We start from the raw sequence: 18,727 nt of genomic DNA, 5'->3' as shown, positions 1-18,727 counted from the left end.
GAAGATCTCTTTCTTTTTCTTTGAATGGAGGGTAAGGACAGTATCAAGCGGGTGCAGAGTTCTGGGCAGATTCGGCTCGTGTCGTTATATGAGAGCGCCAAAGGCTTAAAATAGAAAGGATGGGCTGTGATGATGACCAAAAAAAAACGTACAATAAGACTAATTTACCTTACTTATGAATGCCTGCTGAATGTCCCATCATCCTTCATGAGATCGGACCATGGCTGTCGGAGTCGGAGTCGGAGATTCACAAGACTCGGAGATCTTGGAGCATCGGAATTGACTGAATCGGAGATGATGTCACCATAACGCGGTCAGCTGGGACTCTTTCCACAAACGGTTAAGTCAGTGTTCTCCCCCGCTCATCTTGTTCCCATTTCGTCATGATACCTTTTTCGTTAACTCCGACATTTGCTTGCTACGTCACATCAAGAAAAAGGTCAGACGTATAAATATCGTACGCCTAGATTCAAGGTTCTTCTTTCAAAAATATCCTGACTGCAGCAGTCTGTCGATTTGCAGTTAATTTTACATTTTATTCATCTTGCCCCGATCAAGTTTCAGGCCATCATCAACTTGTCACGGCTTTTACTATGAAGACCATTGCAGTTGCAGGAGGAACGGGGGGCGTTGGTAGCACCATTGTCGACGGCCTCGTCGAGTATGGTAAACACAAGGTCTATGTCCTCTCCCGAACGGTACGAGTTCCTCTTCGCTATTTGTTGCACGTCTAACAGTTATGCTCTAGGAACGGCCGTCACATGGAGGTGTCAACTATCTCAAGGTTGATTATAATGATACCGATGCCGTCGCTGAGGCCTTCGAAAAGGTCGGGGTTAATATTGTGATCTGCGCTATCAGCGTACTCTCGCCGGCAACCAACCAAGCACAAAAGAACCTCATCCGCGCAGCCGAACGATCAACGTCTACAGAGCGTTTTGTCATCAGTAGCTTTGACGTTCTGCAAGTCAAAGAGTAAGTAGCGATGTGATTATTTCCATGGGCATGTACGCTGACTGTCAACGCAGGGACATTGAGCTATCTCCTCTGGCACGTTACGTTTTTGAAGCTATTGATGAGCTGGAGAAGACCAAGCTTGCATACACGCGTATCGCTAACGGCTGGTTCCTTGACTATTACGGCATGCCAGTTTGGAAAAGTCACCTCGAACCGTGGATCAACATTCTCAACATGAAAAGCAAATGGGCAGTGATTCCTGGCGACGGAAGTATCCAATGCAGTTTCATCACCTCCCAAGACATGTCGAAATTTGTTGCCCGCTTGATGGACTTGCCAAAATGGAATACCGTCAGCGCGATCACTGGCAACACGCTATCATACAACGAACTCGTAGAGATGGCAGAAAAGGCTCGAGGTGAGTTGCTCAATCGAAACGAGTATATGCCGCATGCTAACGGAAGGCAGGATGCAAGTTCCAGATCGGAAACGACAGCCAGGAGAAGCTCAAGTCGGGGAAAATCTCGTTCTTCCCCGACTACCCCTCCATTGGACACGGGGAAGGCGACGAGGCCTTTTTTGCCATGATTCATTATCAAGCTTCCCTCGGCCGGTATCTGGTGCCGAGAGAGTACCCACCCCTGGATTCTGAGTTTCCAGATCTGAGGATTACTACGCCTTTGGAGGTTATGGAAACAGGTTGGAAAGCCGAATAGCCCCAATTCGTGGGCAAATTGCGTGTGTTGTTGGGATTTTCGGTCCATAGTTGTGTCATTCTACAGCTAATTTGTGCCTTCTCCACGGCTTATTTCTAATCATAATTTTGACAGTCTATGTGACCAAACAAAATAGTTGTTACTACTGGAGAGCGCCTTCTGGATGTATGGATCGCTCAATTGCAAGACGTGAGCCCAGATGCTGTCGGAATTTATATATATCATTCAAACTCCGTCTCAGTCCAAAGCCACAATTTCTTCGCCAAGTCGCTGTCCTTGGACAGCTGATTCCCCTTTGCCTGAGATAAGGTACCGATGAGAACATAATTCTCCCCGTTCTCGACTCCCTTTGCCGTGGCCGCCCACAGCTAAGACTTGGCCCGTTCCTCAACGCTTACTCCGATGAGAGGAGCTACGTGCTTTTGTAATGCACTCACCATCCAGCTTCCATCGTTTGACTTCTGCAGCTCGGTCTTGAGAGTACCAAGATGTATCGATACTGCGTTATGCTCAGGGTGGCGTGCGGCGAGCTCTTTTATGAACAGAATATTGGCCAGATTGCTCTAGTCATGGCGATCATTTTTGGCACACCAGCGGCAGATGACTTGGGGGCAATTGAACTGAATGTGTCTGAGGGGCCAAACTTGTGGGCAACTGAACCAACGTCAATGACTCGCACATCAGTGCCACATGGGGAGCAGGCAGTGAGAGTTAGATGTGGTATCAACTGATTCGTCACTGCGGCATGGCCCATATAATTGCAAAGGCAAGGAAACCGCCGAACTGGGCTTTACTCACTTGCATGCGAGAGTTCACGGAGTAATAAAAATAGCTGTATAATTTAGATAAATGATAAAATAAAATATATAATTAAATTTTAAAATTAAATTTTAAAGTATCAAGAATAATACAAGAAATGATTAATATAATTATTAACGTGCATGATAAGCATGCCGGTCAAACAAGCTTGCCAGTCAAAAATTATCACCCTCAATCTAGAAATTAAAATAAATACACAACAAAGCATCTAATCAATTAGAACTAATCGCTATACTCTTCTCCAGACATCGCAATAACTACCTGACATGTTCTTGCGTTATGACCAGTCTTGCCGCATATTCCACAACGCCTTTCCTTCGGTCGCGCCGACCCTCCTTGACCACGATGTCTCGACGATTCGGCCACTAACTGCGCATCAAGATCCTTCTGATCAATTACATCCCTTCCTTCATCTACAGTCATCTTCCCTCCATTCCGTAGGCGGTTTTTTTTTGCTCTGCGCCGCTTGCTAAGAGTCTCATTTGCCTGTCGAAGGATCTGGTTCTCAGACTTCAATAATGCTATCTGATGCATTATTGCCTTCGTTCCCTTAGAAAATGACTTAAGCGCGTCAACAATAGATGCTGGAGAGCTGCCCTGGTGCCTTCTGATTCGTCTTTCAAGGTATTCGGATTGAGAAGTGGCCTCGAGGACGGTCTTTGGCGTCTTGGGCACCCAAGGGTCAGGGAGGCTGGCCTCCTCCTCGACGGGTGTTGGAGTCCGTAGCTGCACATCAAGCTTTGATATGACACTTTCCGGGTCCAAAGGAACAAGCCCGGCCCCTCGAAAACCTCCCTTGATATTACTTTCTGTCATAGCGGCTTGGTGGGCGGCGTAAAAAGCCGGAAAGAAGTCAGTCTTTGAAACGTGGGTAATCGAGCATCTAATCAACTGCTCAATTTCTCGACCGTATGTGTTTTTAAGCGGCCCAAAGCACCCTACATCAAGAGGTTGAAGTAGATGAGACGAATGAGGCGGCATACAAAGCGTAATAATGTGGTTTGCTTCGCAATATTTCTCAAAGTCAACCGAGTAGTGACTTTCATACCCATCGAGGATCAGAAGACAATAGCAACCAGTTAATCGGGCCTTTGTGTGCCGGTCAAAGTGCTTAAGCCACTCAAGACCTATCTTATTATCTGTCCAGCCATTTTGAGTCGTCGCAATAGCCCAATCGCCCGGGAGGTTGCTTTCTCGGTACCAGTTGGCGAGGTGATATTGGCCCGCAACCACGATGAACGGCTGGATCGCCCAGCCTTCCGCATTGATCGCCTGGATGACTGTAACCCACTCCCGATTTCCAGGCTGGACTGATTTTGGGTTTCCACGTCTTTCTGCGCCTGTGACAACTATACCGCTTGCAATCAGGCCCATCATAAAGCCGGTCTCGTCAAAGTTGTAGATATCAGCGAGGGTGATACCATATTTCGCGATTGTATTCTCCACGAGCCTGAACCAATCGCGAATAATAGTTGGATCTTTGCATTTGGCTCTCTGGTAGTCGTATTTACGAAAAAAACGCGTCTTGAGCGCTGGTTGTCGCCTGACGAAGTTTGAAGCCCAGCGCTTGCCGACAGGCGACGCGTCGCGGTCGGCGAGCAGTCGGTTGGCCATTTCTTCAACACCACGCAGTCGCGGAGGAAATCCTCGCGAATCCAGGTCGAGAATGAACTGAACAATGATCTGTTCCTCTAGATCGGATAGTTTACGTGATTTGGGGATCCAATCGCAACGAGCAGTGACGCCATTCTCTCGGTCAAAGAGAGTACTATACTTGACTTGATAGATCTTTGCGGCGCGTCGGAGACTTAATTTTGGGTCATTTCGATAGGCTTGAAGCGCAAGAAGGATATTTGCCTTATTATTTGATTGTGGTATCTTGACTGGTTGAGAATTGATTGATTAAGTAGGAAGATGAAAGGTTGAGGGATTTTTGACCGGCAAGCTTGTTTGACCGGCATGCTTATCATGCACGTTATGTTATTTTATAATAATTATATTAAGTTATTAAAATTTAATAAAAATTTAATATCTCTTAAAAAAGAATTAGGAAAATAAATTATATATTTTTATTAACTATTTTTACTATTAAAAAAGGATAACCTGTTTTTCTTTTTTTAAAACAAAAGATTCAGTAACGAATACAGGGTAGCTCAAAAATTAAACCCACAGTCACCTGACAGCAGCTAAAACCGAGCCCGAAGGCAATTCAACTGTGCCAGCTTACTAAAGTCCGATTTTCAAGCTCCGACGCTCAAGTCCGATTCTCAAGTCCGATCATCATCAAGACATGGCACACGAGACTCGGGTTGGAGCTCCCCTTGTCACGCGATACGATTTGACGTGTGTCTCAGCTGAATCCCGTCGCCCGTCCCGATAATGGCGACATCTGCTGGCATGCAACTGGCAAGTCCCCGAAGCCCACATTCTCTTGGTCATGATCGGGACCCGAAGCGCCGCACAAGGAAGCCAGTTAGCTGCGAACCATGCAGACACTCGAAACTGAAATGCGATCGCCAACTGCCCTGCGCCACCTGTCTTCGAAGAGGCTGGCAAGAGTCATGTTCCTACGACGCGACCCCCAAGGCCACTCGCCGCTTTCCTCCTCGGAAGAAGACTCAGCCCAGACACTCCCGGAGCGAGCCTGAATCGGAGATTCCGGTAGCCAGCTCACCGGAGCCAGCCTCACCGCAAAACCTGGCTACACTGCCCCTAACAACTGGATGGGATGCCATATTGTGTCGGCCGCCTGTGGTAACAGCCCCTGCACCAACAGACGCCCCCGTCACGCTACCTTTTGGACCGAGTATACCAAAAACAGAGCTGCTTGGGATGCTACCCCCAAGTTCTATCTGCGACTACTTGATATCACTGTATTTCATCCAGCTCTCTCCACTCTTCCATGTCCTCCACGGGCCGACCTTCCAAGGCCAGTACTCAGCTTTTCTACGAGACCCTCAACAGGTGGATCTGGCTTGGCTAGCCTTGGTTTTTGCCATCTGCTCACTCACAGTGAGAACGGTTGACCCTGTCGACCCTGCCCTAGAAGAGATATGGGAATCTGCGTCGTCGCCTCGAGATCTGCCTTTCCTATCCCAGCAATATCGAAATGCCGCCATGATGTGCCTCTCGCAGGATCAATTCCTAGTCCGCCACAATCTCAGCACCCTGGAAGCATTGCTGGTTTTAATACATACAATATCACATGGTGATGGAGCTGAGCATGGCTGGGCACTTCTTGGAAGCGCCCTCAACATTGGAATTGCCCTTCGTTGCTATGTCGATCCCGGCAGAACCAACCTTATCGAACGAGAGAGACGTCGGCGATGCTGGGCGGGCATTTTGATTCTGCATACTGTTCAGGCGCTCGTTTTCCGGGACATCGACTTGTCTTTCCTTAACAACATCAAAGCTCAAATGCCAGCTGAGGTCAACGATGAGGATATACAAGAGGATGCCATCATAATGCCACAGAACCGGCTGCCGTCAGCTCAGCTTACCCAGACGTCTCTTCTAAACTTCCAAATTCGTCTATTCCAGCTTGCCACTCGTGTATGCAGTCATATTTCTGGTCCGGATCGACTTAGTGAGAAGCTATTGAGCGATCTCGATTCTGCTGTGTCAGAAGAGAGTCAGCAATGGGACTCTGTATATCTGGTGAACGGGTCTCCGAGTATTCTCGACACAGCAAGGTACGCACACTGGAGTGTTCTCCAGACTTGGGCCCACCAACTATATCTGCTACTTCATCGACCGTTTCATCATTCTCGAACAACTCAGTTCGTCCCTACTTCAAGAGATAGGTGTATCAAATCGAGCGTGGCCTTGCTGGACATTCACCGTCAGTTCTACGAGCTTCCTCGGCTGAAACCCTATCGCTGGCTCGTCAATGGAACAATGACCTGCAATGCTCTTCATGGAGCAGTTGCCCTGACCTCATGCTTACTTGATATGCCAAACGATTCCGACTTCTCCAAATACCTATGCGTCATCGATGCCGCTGTACGTCGACTTGAAGCCTTGCAAGAGAAAAGCCCGGCCTGTTCTAATGTATATCCTCTCATGCGCCATTTACAGTAAGCCATATGCAACCGACTGAGTACTCTATGGGAACTAACCAGATCAGATCTCGTCTCTGTCGGCAACCCCAAACGCCATCTCTCACAAAGGATATCGATGAAACCAGATTTCAAGACTGGGTCAGTAATATTGACTGGTTCAGACCGGATGAAATAGATTGGGTAAGTGCTACCTCTAGAGAAGCACGCCAAAGAGCTGAGTCTGATTTGAATAGGACTTCTGGGACGGAGATTTTACGACACCGCATACCGACGATCACGAAACGACAACAATTTACAACAGTTGATGGTAGCATATTTGCCGGTGACGTAAGCGATTGATTTCCCGGAAAAGATCGTCAAAAATAAATCTCCTTTCCTTAACGTAGATGCCTAATATTTTAGTTTGGCTCAGTAGCTCACTCAAGAGACGAAACGGAATGGGGAGCTAAATTGATTCGGTATCATATAAACCTGATTTTGTATTAGTGTATATTCTTACCTCACAGTGCTCTAATTCGACATGAATGCCTTGACTCTGATCTCAATAAATGGAAGGTCTAGCTACTTCTCAGGCTGACCTTTCAGGATGATGGCTCGAATGATGTGTTAATAGAATCAGAATTCTAATTGACAAACTGGAGTAATGATCGCTGTACACTATCCGCTGCAGAAAAGGCAGCTCGACAGAGACAACGGCAAGAACCACTCCATGCGAAGCAAGCGCAACAACATATCCAAGAATGTGACGATAATCCGAAAATTGGTCTTTTCGATGACACCCTATTGCTAATACCAAGTTCGCACACTACAACCACAAGCATATTCTCAACCGAGGCTGCGTCGTTCTGAAAGCATAACCTATTTATCATCGCCGCGAACTAACAATCTAAAAATTAGTAGACCCACAACTCCGATCAGCTGGGTACTGTAAACCGAGATGGCGTGGCCCTAAACCCAACCGACGAACCATTACTATCATCAAAGGGGAGAAGTTGAAGCCCCAAGCTTGCCGACGTCGAGGTTATATCCGAGTTTCAACCGCTTATTGCCCAATTAGGGCATAAGTTACGGAGTAGCAGAACGGATGGAGATAAGGACTCGGTAATGGTCACTTTTCATACGGGGCAGTCGGTGGTTTCCCGGTGGATAATGAAATCCGAACAAGGCCCTAGCCCGAGTCGGCATCAAAAACTCCGAATGCGTGCAAGCATGGGGAGTATCGGCGGCTGCTTATCGGCTGCAGCACGAGACACCTCTCCAGACAACCGACAAGGGAGTGATTCTATCTAGCATCGTGTCTCAACGTGGGGCTGCACTAACTGTTATAAGGCATAGATAGCAGATCACACGGCGAGGGAGGGGATGATATCTTTGTTTCCCAGATTGTCTCCATGCGCAAAGAAAAGTACTAAAGAACTCCGCTCTTCATCATACGATTGTTGTACTTGTCATCCTAATTCGCAACTGGCACAGTGCGGAGCGATGTCTGTCACCGAAACATTACGCAGATTCCCCTCGTGGGTGCCACAGAGCTCAGTATTTGTCAATCTGCTGCTGCTCTGTACGGCTTTCAGTACCGGCTCAGTGAGTGAGATTCAGCACCATTGCCAAAATATCATGATAACTTATTCACTGTCGCTAGGTACTTGGCTACGATGCTTCGATGATGAATGCTCTCAACATCTTGCCCCAATACACAGACTACTTCAGGCTCACTCCCGCTACCACGGCCTTGAACTCGGGGATCATCTGGGTTGGCGCAACTGTGGGAAGCATCTCCTACGCCAGGGTCTCAGATTGGATTGGGCGAAAACCATCTTTATTCTACGCGGGTATTATTGCTATCTGTGGCGGGTAAGTCCACTCTGGGCCACTACACGGCATTTGACACACGAGAGACTTACATGAGACTCTTTCGCAGTGCCCTCACAGCTGCTTCCCAGAACATCGCTATGTTCTTGGTAGCTAGGACCATCCTCGGTCTCGGCATTGGGGCGACATATGTAGCCGTCCCCGTCTACATCGCAGAAGCCCTTCCTCTCAAATACCGCACCGCAGGTCTGGGTATCCTCAACGATGTGTACTACGTCGGCGGTCTACTATCTGCTGGCATAACCTACGGGACCTCCCGTTTCCTTTCCACCTGGGCCTGGAGGCTGCCAGCGTTGTTCCAAATCGCCTTTACAATCATCTCTCTTCTTGCGCTCCCCTTCGCCCCAGAATCTCCTCGTTGGCTCGCGTTCCAGGGCCGCAAGAATGAAGCCTTAGTTGCTCTCGCCCAAGTGAACTCAAATGGCGACATCAACGATCCAGCAACCCAACTCCAGTTTGTTCAGATCTGCGAGACTCTGGAGTTTGAGAAGGAAATGGAGACGCCGAACCCCAAAGAACTGTGGGTCAACAGAGGCTACCGAAAGAGAATGCTCATCACCTTTTCTGTTGCCATCTTCAGTATGATGACGGGCAGCAACATCTTTTCTTACTACCTTGGCACGGCGCTTACCAATGCTGGCATTACCAGCTCAACCACTCAACTCCAGGTCAACGTTATTCTTAACGCATTCTGCTTGGTCATCTGTCTCTTCGGCACATACATGGCAGACCGACTGGGCCGAAAGATGTTGACCATCATATCGACTGCCTTGTGTACCGTCACTCTGTTCATCATCGGAGCGTTGACCAAAGAGTATGGCGATTCAACAAACAAGGCCGCAATCTACGCCAATGTCGGCATGATGTTTCTGGCCCAGGGAGTTTACAGCTTTGGGTGGACTCCGATTCTTCAAATGTACCCGCCGGAACTTTTGAACTATCAGATCCGCAACATCGGAATGTCGTGGTGCATTACCTGGCAAAACATGACCATTCTGATTCCCATCTTTGCTTTCCCCATTGCTATGAACAACGTAAGTTTCGCTGATGGAATTCCACCGCTACGTCGCTGCACAACTTTGAACTAACCTTGATGCTTACAGATCGGATGGGTTACTTACATTATGAATGGCGGTTGGAACATCTTTGAACTGTTTATTATCGTGAGTTTCTTTCATGCCCTTTACTGTCACTCAGATATTCAATCGAAAATGGAACCGCTGACCTCGGATAAGTGTAAGTACTGGCCGGAGACCCGCGGTTTGTCCCTCGAAGAGATCTCTGTTCTGTTCGATGGCGAAATACACTCGCAGGTCACCGATGTGAAGCATATCATCGAAGGCGTGCCCTCCAAGCTGGACACGGAGAAGGTTCAATCAGCAGTCAAGGCCGAGCTCAGCAACAAGTCGGAGCTAGTCACACAATGAATGGATGTCCCAAGACAACAGCAAGCTAGGTAGTCGGGGTACACTGTGGCAATGCGTAGATGACAAGGTGTTGTTTCTTTCTCAATCTGACTGGAGTTAAGTAGATTAAGGAAGGGAAACCAACGTTTTGTCCCTTCTAATCCATAGATTACGTAGACTAGAGCCTCATCACTAGAGATTCTAGAGTCTAAGAATACGATACAGGACACTTTTCAGAATTTTACTTGCGTTAGATTGTCGCGAGTGAAGATGTTTTAGGGTGTCCCACTGGGACATATATTACAGGCCATATTTGTCGTGAAGGACCAGGGACTGACTTTGGTTGTACGAGGCGGTTGGAAGAAAGCAATTCTGAAATACAGGAACAGAGCTCTACTACTGTGACAGAGTCTTTTTGTTTATAAGATTAAGTATCAGATGTCCATTCCACACAATCTTGATAATCAGGTGTGAAAACTACGCTCTTTCCAATACTTGCACATTGTTACCCACATTCGCTTTTTCTCCGGCCGAGAGTTCCGAAGCGGGACCGGCGGTCCGTGAAGGCGACAACTTTGCCCAGTTGGAGACTAAACTTATCAACTATTACGGAAGTAGGTTAAAGGTGTCCGAAGAGTGGCTGTGACCCATGCCTGCCGCCACTACGCACAGTTGGAAAATAAGTAGTGGATGCTTTTAGATCCGTGAGTCATGTATTTTATCCGTTTTGGGAATAATTGCTTATTTCCATAAATGGAAAAAACAGGTATATTGATCGGAAGCAGTCAATGAGTACTCCATTATCTTGATAGTTAAAAAAGAACTAGCTATTCCCTTCTCGTGCAAGTTCTTGGGCAGCCTATCTCGTCGACTCTAAGAAGACCTGAAGTCCTTTGTCTGAAGCTATATTTGGCATTTGAAGCCCCATTTGAGCGGTGTCGCTCAGCAAAACAGCTGACTCGGAGCTTCCAATATGTCGCCTTGTGACAACGTCAAACAATTGATCCAAAAGCTAACGCTAGAGGAAAAGGTTTCGTTGCTTTCGGAAGCCGATTCATGGCAGAGCAAAGAAATAAGTTGTCTAGGTATCGGTTCATTCAAGGTATGCTCGTCAATATCACAAATGCCCCGATAACTATTGGTGGGGGTGTCGGAAGAAGGGCAGCAACATGGAATCTGACACTCCGATGTACGTTTAGACTACCGATGGCCCCTCGGGGGCACGGGGACATTTTTCTGTTGACGGTCCCACGGCTGCGTTTCTCCCTGGGCCAATATGCCAAGCGGCCACCTGGTCCAAGGATCAAATTCGATCTATTGGACGCCTGCTTTGTGACGAGTCCAAGACGAAGGCGTCGCAAGTCTTACTTGCTCCAACCATCTGCTTAGCACGAAATCCCCTTGGTGGTCGGAATTTCGAAAGCTTTGGAGAAGATCCCTTCTTGACAGGGTCTTTGGCAGCCGAGTATGTTGCTGGACTGCAGGAGACGGGCGAAGTTATGGCCACGCCTAAGCACTTGTAAGAGAGACCCCTCTCCCTTTCTATTAATAATGTCTCCAACGATAGCGGCTGACCTTAGTTCTTTCAAATTGCAGCGTCGCCAATGAACAAGAGTGGCAACGCTTCAGTATTGATGCCAGGGTTCACGAAAAGGCCCTGCGAGAGCTTTATCTCAAACCTTTCGAGATGGTGGTACGCTCAAGCACTCCTCCCGGGTGTATCATGACTTCGTACAATGTGATCAATGGCGTGCATGCCGACATGAACACTCATCTGATTCAGCAAGTGCTTCGTGGCGAATGGGGCTACAAGGGCCTTGTCATGAGTGATTGGGGGGGTACCAACTCAGTGGTCGAGAGTGCCCTAGCAGGGTGCGACCTGGAGATGCCTGGCCCGACTTTGAGAAGAGGCAAACAACTTCTCGAGGCCGTCAAATCAGGCAAGGAAACCGAAAAGCTGCTGGCAGCCATCGATGATTCAGTGGGCCAGGTACTCTCGCTGTGTGAAAGATTGGGACTTCTAAATCTGTCGGCTGAACAGGCAGAAGAAACGCGCCAAAAGCTGGAGCAGTCCTCGACGAATCAGGAGGGCATCAAGCTCATGCGAACGGTCGCTGCCCAAGGAGCTGTTTTGTTGAAGAATGACAAGGGAACAGTTCCTCTGAAAACAAAGTCCCTTTCGCACAAGCAAGTCGCTTTTATCGGACCCAATGCGAAGATTGGAACACCAGGCGGCGGTGGTTCTGCAATCATGAACCCGCAATACCTCAGCCAGCCGATGGATGCATTCCAAAGCGCAGCCAAATCCCAAGGTCTGGATATTGACGTGGTATATTCTCAAGGAGCTTACAGCAAGAAGTGGCTTCCATTGCTCAAGGCAAACCAGTGGGAAGCTTGCACCCCAGAACAAAACAAAGCGCTGATTCGGATCGACTTCTTCTCAACTACCGATCTCTCTGGGCCAATTCTCGAGACTCAGTATCGCGACAGCTCTTGGATTGACTTACTGGACTCGGCTCCAATCGTACTTCGGCAGGACCGAGTCCCGCCCTATTCATTCCGCGTTTCATCAAGCCTCATACCTCAATCGACCGGGACACACCTCTTTAGTGTGGCGAGCGTAGGCGGAGCTCGCGTTTTTGTGGATGGCGAGCTGATTATGGAGAACATCAACTGGACTGAGAGATCCGAGACGTTCTTTGCATTTGGTAGCGTTGAAAAAACCAGTTCAATGAGAATGCAAGAAGGTCCATCATACAGCGTAGTTATTGAGGGCTGGACCAAACCCGGCGCGGAGGAGAGCGAGCTGGAGCATGTCTTCGCGTCACACCCATCACTGCGAATCGGCTTCCAAGAAGAGCTTCCTACAGACATGATTGACCAAGCTGTCAAGGTTGCTGATGAGAGCGAGTATTCGGTGGTCATTTTGGGACTCGATGATGAGTGGGAGAGCGAGGGTTATGATCGCCAGACAATGGACCTGCCAGGAAACCAGAACGAGCTAGCAGAAGCACTGCTGACCAGATGCAAACGCCCCGAGCGTCTGATCTTTGTCAACCAGTCTGGCTCTCCTGTCGAGCTACCTTGGGAGAATAGATGTAGCACTCTGATACAGGCTTGGTACGGAGGGCAAGAGGCTGGCAACGCCCTGGCAGACTTGCTTCTGGGAGTTGTCAACCCCTCTGGTCGAATGCCCATGTCATGGCCCCGAAAGTACAGCGACCTTCCTTTTGCTGTGGATCCAGAAATGTGGCCAGGAGTCAATGGCCAAGTGTGGTACAAAGAAGATTGTCGGATTGGTTACCGATATTACTTGAACAGCGGTATCAGCCCTCACTTTTGGTTCGGTTACGGGCTGAGCTACACCCAATTCACGACGTCAATCACGCTCAAGAGCACGGAAAAAGACTCTTGGGTTTTCACCGCAGACGTTGAAAACGTTGGCGCTGTTGAAGGCCAAGAGGTGGTCCAAGTCTATGCCTGGTCATCGGAGCAAGAGTTGGAACGAAGACTGGTTTCTTTCGAAAAGACCTCGTCCCTGAAGCCTGGACAGAGCGTATCTGTAACGTTGGTGGTGAGGCAAAGGGATCTAGCTCACTGGGAAGGAGACAGCGATGGTCAATGGGTTCTGACAAAGGGGATTTGGCATTTCGCTGCCACTCGTCACGCTGGTGACGAGGCGGCGAGATATGTCAAGGTACAAGTAGATCTGGGAAGAACATGGAACGCCTCCGAGTGGTAGAATGGAGTGTGTGAATCGGATTTATTTGAGAAAATAGTTGTGTTTATTTTACTCGCTTGGTGAAAGTTTCGCCTCATATGAAGAGCCCCGTACGTAGGCTGCAGTCTCCCTTGTATGACGTTTACTAATCTCTAGTAACTTAGGATGGCAGACGACCGGGGCGAGTAACTTCCCCCGTTTCCACCAGAGAGCTCGACAGGTTAATAAAAGGAGCTACCAGAAGATAGCAGGCACAATTTTGTACAGAGTCCGTTGTCGTTTGTCCGACTGCGATAAGTTGGTATTCGGCTAGCGGTTGATTGTGATGCATTGGGAAGATACTGCACTTCCACCGCGATAAGTTACTTCCTAGGCTGTTGCAGTCAGAAATTCCATGGATTACAGGGCTACCAAGTTTTAGTTACAGTCTCTCCTACTGTTCTTAATACTACGGCTAATGTTGAAATAATTAAATTATACAAAAGTCTGAAAAGATGAAATATTATTTGTAAATATCGAGAGTATTTTATTAATTTTCAATTCTTTTAATAGATATTTTAGGGCCTCCAAAGCTCAATCAGTTAGTTTTAAATATAACATAGGTACACATTTTACCACCCCTTGAGAAAGAGGAGCCTTGAGCTCCCAGTGGATGCTGTAATTTTGTGCAAGAGTGAGCCTCCCGGGTAATCGGCCTTTTACATAAAAATACTACCGCTCTAGTCTTAGCGTCTAGAATAAGGCCCCATAAATAAGAGATTGCCTGATCGGGAAGCATCGTCAGCCCCTCCAATGAGCTGATAGCCCCGCTCCGTCACGTCAACCTGAGGCACCGCCAAGAGCCGTCAGGCACTAATCGGATTGTCGGTGAAACGCTGACCGCGTCGCGGTGAGATTTGCCCTGTCTCCGTATTAAGCCGCACCACGTCCGATCTGTAACCGCCTTCAATCCAATCTCGATAAATCGCTCTTTTTGCCCTTATCAGCGTTAGCTAGATATCCCTGTCCAGGCTAGCAGTACATAATGGGTGACGTCCTGGGAACCGCATCGGCTCCGACCGAGTCCGGAGATTGGTGTACGTTCGACGAGATAACACTCCCTTGCTCGCTCGCAGTGATTCTTGTGTTGCCCCCGTACTGACCACGGTCATAGATCTTCCTGACAATATGCTCCAACGTTAGTGATAAGGGTGTATTGCACTTTGGAGACTTGCGCAGACTGACCATCGGATGTAGGACATCCTAGCAAGCCTCATATCGGCAGTAAGTCTCATCACCCTCAGGGAAAGACCCAGGCAACTGACTGAACTACAGGCCTCGATGAGTATCGTCAGATGCACAAGGCTTCCATCGAGGAGCCTGAAAAATTCTGGGGAGACCTCGCTCGAGAATTGCTGACCTGGGAGTCTGACTTTCACACCGTTCAGAACGGCACCTTGGATCAGGGCAACGTCACCTGGTTCCAGGGCGGGAAGCTGAACGCCTGCTTCAACGCAGTTGACCGTCATGCTCTCAAGGACCCCAACAAGACTGCCATCATTTATGAATCGGATAGCGGCCAGGACGGCCGGTCCGTGACGTACGGCGAGCTGCTGAAGCAGATCAGCAAGGTCGCCTGGGTTCTCAAGGACCTGGGTATTCGCAAGGGTGACACCGTCGCCATCTACATGCCCATGATTCCCGAGACACTGGTCGCCATCCTCGCCTGCTCGCGTATCGGCGCCGTCCACTCTGTGGTCTTCGCCGGCTTCTCGGCCGGATCGCTGAAAGACCGCATCCTCAACGCCAAGAGCAAGGTCGTCATCACCGTGGACGAGAGTCTCCGCGGCGGCAAGACGATTGGCATCAAGAAGATCGTTGACGAGGCGCTGAGCCAGTGTGTCGGCGTTCAGGCTCTGGTCTACAAGAGAACCGGCGGCGATATTGCTTGGGTGCCTGGCCAGGATCACTGGTGGCACGAGGAGGTTGCGAAATGGCCCAGCTATCTCGCCCCTGAGTCTATGGATGCTGAAGACCCCCTCTTTCTCCTCTACACCTCTGGATCGACGGGCAAACCCAAGGGTGTCCTGCATACTACCGGCGGTTATCTGGTAGGAGCTGCCGCCACGGGCAAGTATGTGTTTGACATCCACGAGAACGATCAGTACTTCTGTGCCGGCGACGTCGGATGGATCACTGGCCATACCTACGTCGTTTACGCGCCGCTGCTTCTTGGTGTGTCCACGGTTGTGTTTGAGGGTACACCTACACAGCCGACTATCAACCGCTACTGGGATATCATCGAGAAGCACCGTATCACGCATTTCTATGTCGCTCCTACTGCGCTCCGGCTGGTGAAGCGCGCTGGATCGGATCCTGTTGATCACGATACCAAGAGCCTGCGCGTACTCGGATCAGTTGGCGAGCCGATTGCCCCGGAGGTTTGGAAGTGGTATTACAATACTGTCGGTAAGGGAAATTGTCATATTGTTGACGTAAGCATCCATGGACCGTCCCATCAGTCTTGGGCTTTGCAAAAACTGATCATCTTGCAGACCTACTGGCAGACCGAGACTGGCTCTCACGCCATCACACCCCTGGCTGGAGTCACTCCCACGAAACCCGGTTCAGCCTCTTTGCCATTCTTCGGTATTGACACGGTAATCATTGATCCTGTCTCTGGCGAAGAAATTCACGAGAACGATGTTGAGGGTGTTCTCGCCTTCAAGGGCCCTTGGCCTAGCATGGCTCGTACCGTTTGGGGTGACCATCAGCGCTACGAGGATACGTACTTTAACGTGTACAAGGGATACTACGTGAGTTACTTACCTCCCTGGGGAATTTAAACTGACATTATATCTAGTTCACTGGCGATGGAGCCAGCCGTGATGAGGATGGCTTCTACTGGATCCGCGGCCGCGTGGACGATGTGATCAATGTCAGCGGCCACCGCCTCTCAACCGCCGAAATCGAAGCGGCCCTCATCCAGCACGATGCCGTGGCCGAATCCGCCGTGGTGGGCATCGCAGACGAGATCACAGGCCAGACCGTCGCAGCCTTCATCTCCCTGAAGGAAGCCTTCCGCGCGGACGACCCTCGCGAGGAGCTGAAGCAGCTGATCCGCAAGGAGATTGGGCCCTTTGCCCAGCCCAAGAAGCTCTTCGTGCTGGACGACCTGCCCAAGACGCGGTCTGGCAAGATCATGCGCCGCATTTTGCGAAAGGTTGTCGAGGGACAGCAGGATCAGCTTGGGGATATCTCGACGCTGGCTGACCCGACGGTTGTGGAGGCGATTATCAAGGTCGTCCATCCTCCCGTGGAGAAGTATCAGTAAAAGAATAGTGGAGGCGGAACGGAGGCCACGAGTAGCATAAGCTGGTACCCGTAGTTTACCAAGAATCTATGAGAACTCAAATATCGGCTGGCATGCTTGAATACGTCTCTTTCGGTGCTTGCCAGGCACTGTCGAATCACAACAGCCACGGTGCCCTTCACAAACGTAATGTACACGAGGTGGCGAGCAAGCCGATTACTTTGAAAGCCGCTGCTGCAAAGGCTGTGGCATCAACAACACCCTCCTCTGCCGCCGCCATCAAGGGGAAAGTGGTGACTCCTACTTGAACAACGACTAGGACATCTTACACTCTGATTGTGCAGGTGCAGACGCCTATTTTATGTGCACATGACGTTTTTCACACATTGCATGGCTTCGAATTACACAATTTCTCTCTGAACCATCTTTGTGCATGTGTCACTGTGTGATCGGCTGTACCAAATGTCGAATGTGTCCAAAGCTTTGCCGTTGAAACGCATATTGCATGGAGCTACATCCGGCTCTTGTCACTCAACCACGGACCCGTAACAAATTCCAAGCCCTCCCGCAACCATCCGTCCTGTGTCGACGCAGTGAAGTCGAAGCCGTGGTCACCCGGGCGTATTGAGACGTGGAACTTAGTGTCCGGGTGCTTCTTCTGTAGTAGGTTGACGAGTTTCCTCGTGCCCTCCACCGGTACAGCCGTATCATCCTCCCCATGAAGCAGGAAGAGCGGCGGTAAGAGTGGCTTGCCTGCCTGTCTTGGCGGCAGAGACCCCATTTCAATGCGTTCGAGCACGAACAACTCCTCATCATGGCCGAAAGCTTCCAAGAACCGGCCGTTCTGGACTATGGCTATGGCGGAGTCAAGGCGTGAGGGCGGATCCGCTTCTGTAATGGCCGGCTTGCCCAATGTGACGGACAAAAAGTCGTCCACTGCCTCGTTGGGGTAGTTTGACACACCGACAATGGATTTTGGGTACGGTTTAGTGTAATGCGACGCGTTCATGTCAATCATGGGGTAGAGCGTGATCATGGCCTTTGGACGTGTGAGCCCTGATAAGACGGACTGGAGGGCAAGATAGCCACCTAGATTCCAGCAGTCAGTCGGAGTTTGCTGTTGGAGAACTGGACGCCTTACCTGCACTCTCGCCAGCCAGGAGGGTCTGGGATAGGTTCAATGCAACGTGAGACGATCCTACTGACGCAAGGTGACGTTCAGGTCCGCCTGTCTGTAACCATGTCCAGAAATTGGCCATGTCATGCATGATATCCCGTCCCTTCACTTCAGGAAGCAGCCGATAATTAGGACTGACGATAACGGCGCTATGTTCCTCCGCGAAATCCAAGATCCATTTGGAGAACCAGGCAGGGAACAGGCTTGACCCTGTGACCTGAACCGCGGCGTGAGCTTTTGTTGTGAGTTCCGTGATGGGCATACGTACGAGAAAGCCCCCATGTATTCTTACAATCACCGGATGGCTCCCGGTGGGTTCCAGCTTGAGGCGCTTGGGAGCCAGGATGTCGACCTCGATCTTGGTGCCTGCGGATTCATAGTGGGTGCGTGTGATGTCGAAGGCGCTGTAGACCTCAGGAGTCACGCTATGCAAGAGATCGATGAGCGCCTTGAACTGAGCCGCTCGTTCCTCTGCGGTAGGCGACATGGTTGAGACGAGGGTTGCCTGCTACTGAGCCCCTTGGGCCTCTTGGCTACTGTAAGAGGGATAAAAGGAAGAAAAAGTGGTAATCGCTGTCTGCTCGCCTGTGTTATGCTGGATATGGGCAAGTCCCTGGGGCTCTCTCGTTACCCCGCTTCTTGTGGTACTTCCCAAACGAGTTTACTCCGGCACCTGTATGTGTCTGGTTTATGAAGCGACGTCGGA

At 49.7% G+C, this 18,727-nt stretch overlaps 6 protein-coding genes across 6 annotated transcripts; 5 read left to right on the top strand and 1 right to left on the bottom strand.

The window, feature by feature from the left end:
• Positions 1 to 593: 593 nt before the first annotated feature.
• On the top strand, positions 594 to 1,673 carry BGZ61DRAFT_364320 (uncharacterized protein; the record flags this gene model as incomplete). The annotated part of the gene is made up of 4 exons (XM_046241510.1): positions 594 to 698; positions 749 to 975; positions 1,029 to 1,375; positions 1,426 to 1,673. 4 exons carry the CDS (start codon positions 594 to 596, stop codon positions 1,671 to 1,673), a joined length of 927 nt encoding a protein of 308 aa, XP_046098479.1.
• A 3,216-nt stretch (positions 1,674 to 4,889) lies between these two features.
• BGZ61DRAFT_364461 (uncharacterized protein) lies at positions 4,890 to 6,858 on the top strand (the record flags this gene model as incomplete). Its single annotated transcript, XM_046241521.1, has 3 exons — positions 4,890 to 6,568; positions 6,619 to 6,733; positions 6,787 to 6,858. 3 exons carry the CDS (start codon positions 4,890 to 4,892, stop codon positions 6,856 to 6,858), a joined length of 1,866 nt encoding a protein of 621 aa, XP_046098478.1.
• A 1,177-nt stretch (positions 6,859 to 8,035) lies between these two features.
• On the top strand, positions 8,036 to 9,911 carry BGZ61DRAFT_509455 (general substrate transporter; the record flags this gene model as incomplete). The annotated part of the gene is made up of 5 exons (XM_046252003.1): positions 8,036 to 8,137; positions 8,196 to 8,407; positions 8,475 to 9,459; positions 9,529 to 9,588; positions 9,661 to 9,911. The coding sequence occupies 5 exons, from the start codon at positions 8,036 to 8,038 to the stop codon at positions 9,850 to 9,852; spliced, it is 1,551 nt and encodes a 516-aa protein (XP_046098477.1). The 3' UTR covers positions 9,853 to 9,911.
• An 893-nt stretch (positions 9,912 to 10,804) lies between these two features.
• On the top strand, positions 10,805 to 13,741 carry BGZ61DRAFT_557911 (glycoside hydrolase superfamily; the record flags this gene model as incomplete). The annotated part of the gene is made up of 4 exons (XM_046255703.1): positions 10,805 to 10,933; positions 11,031 to 11,350; positions 11,428 to 13,365; positions 13,717 to 13,741. 4 exons carry the CDS (start codon positions 10,805 to 10,807, stop codon positions 13,739 to 13,741), a joined length of 2,412 nt encoding a protein of 803 aa, XP_046098476.1.
• An 835-nt stretch (positions 13,742 to 14,576) lies between these two features.
• On the top strand, positions 14,577 to 16,865 carry BGZ61DRAFT_483562 (uncharacterized protein; the record flags this gene model as incomplete). Its single annotated transcript, XM_046249508.1, has 6 exons — positions 14,577 to 14,628; positions 14,706 to 14,729; positions 14,789 to 14,815; positions 14,867 to 16,026; positions 16,087 to 16,347; positions 16,395 to 16,865. 6 exons carry the CDS (start codon positions 14,577 to 14,579, stop codon positions 16,863 to 16,865), a joined length of 1,995 nt encoding a protein of 664 aa, XP_046098475.1.
• Positions 16,866 to 17,098: 233 nt separating this feature from the next.
• Positions 17,099 to 18,568, bottom strand: BGZ61DRAFT_117632 (Alpha/Beta hydrolase protein). The gene is made up of 3 exons (XM_046237005.1): positions 18,290 to 18,568; positions 17,986 to 18,238; positions 17,099 to 17,933 (listed from the first exon to the last, which is right to left on the bottom strand). The coding sequence occupies exons 1-3, from the start codon at positions 18,506 to 18,508 to the stop codon at positions 17,356 to 17,358; spliced, it is 1,050 nt and encodes a 349-aa protein (XP_046098474.1). The 5' UTR covers positions 18,509 to 18,568; the 3' UTR covers positions 17,099 to 17,355.
• Positions 18,569 to 18,727: the final 159 nt, after the last annotated feature.

This window comes from Ilyonectria robusta (assembly GCF_021365365.1).
Source record: "Ilyonectria robusta strain PMI_751 chromosome Unknown BGZ61scaffold_25, whole genome shotgun sequence".
NCBI lineage: Eukaryota > Fungi > Ascomycota > Sordariomycetes > Hypocreales > Nectriaceae > Ilyonectria > Ilyonectria robusta.
This window is presented reverse-complemented; position numbering and strand designations above follow the sequence as displayed.

Excerpts from the sequence above, each read along its gene's own strand:
- BGZ61DRAFT_117632 (XM_046237005.1), bottom strand. The coding sequence starts at position 18,508 with ATGTCGCCTACCGCAGAGGAACGAGCGGCTCAGTTCAAGGCGCTCATC. Across the intron at positions 18,239-18,289 it reads GAATACATGGGGGCTTTCTC|GTCACAGGGTCAAGCCTGTT; the intron begins GTACGTATGCCC and ends GCCGCGGTTCAG. Across the intron at positions 17,934-17,985 it reads CCTGGCTGGCGAGAGTGCAG|GTGGCTATCTTGCCCTCCAG; the intron begins GTAAGGCGTCCA and ends GCTGGAATCTAG.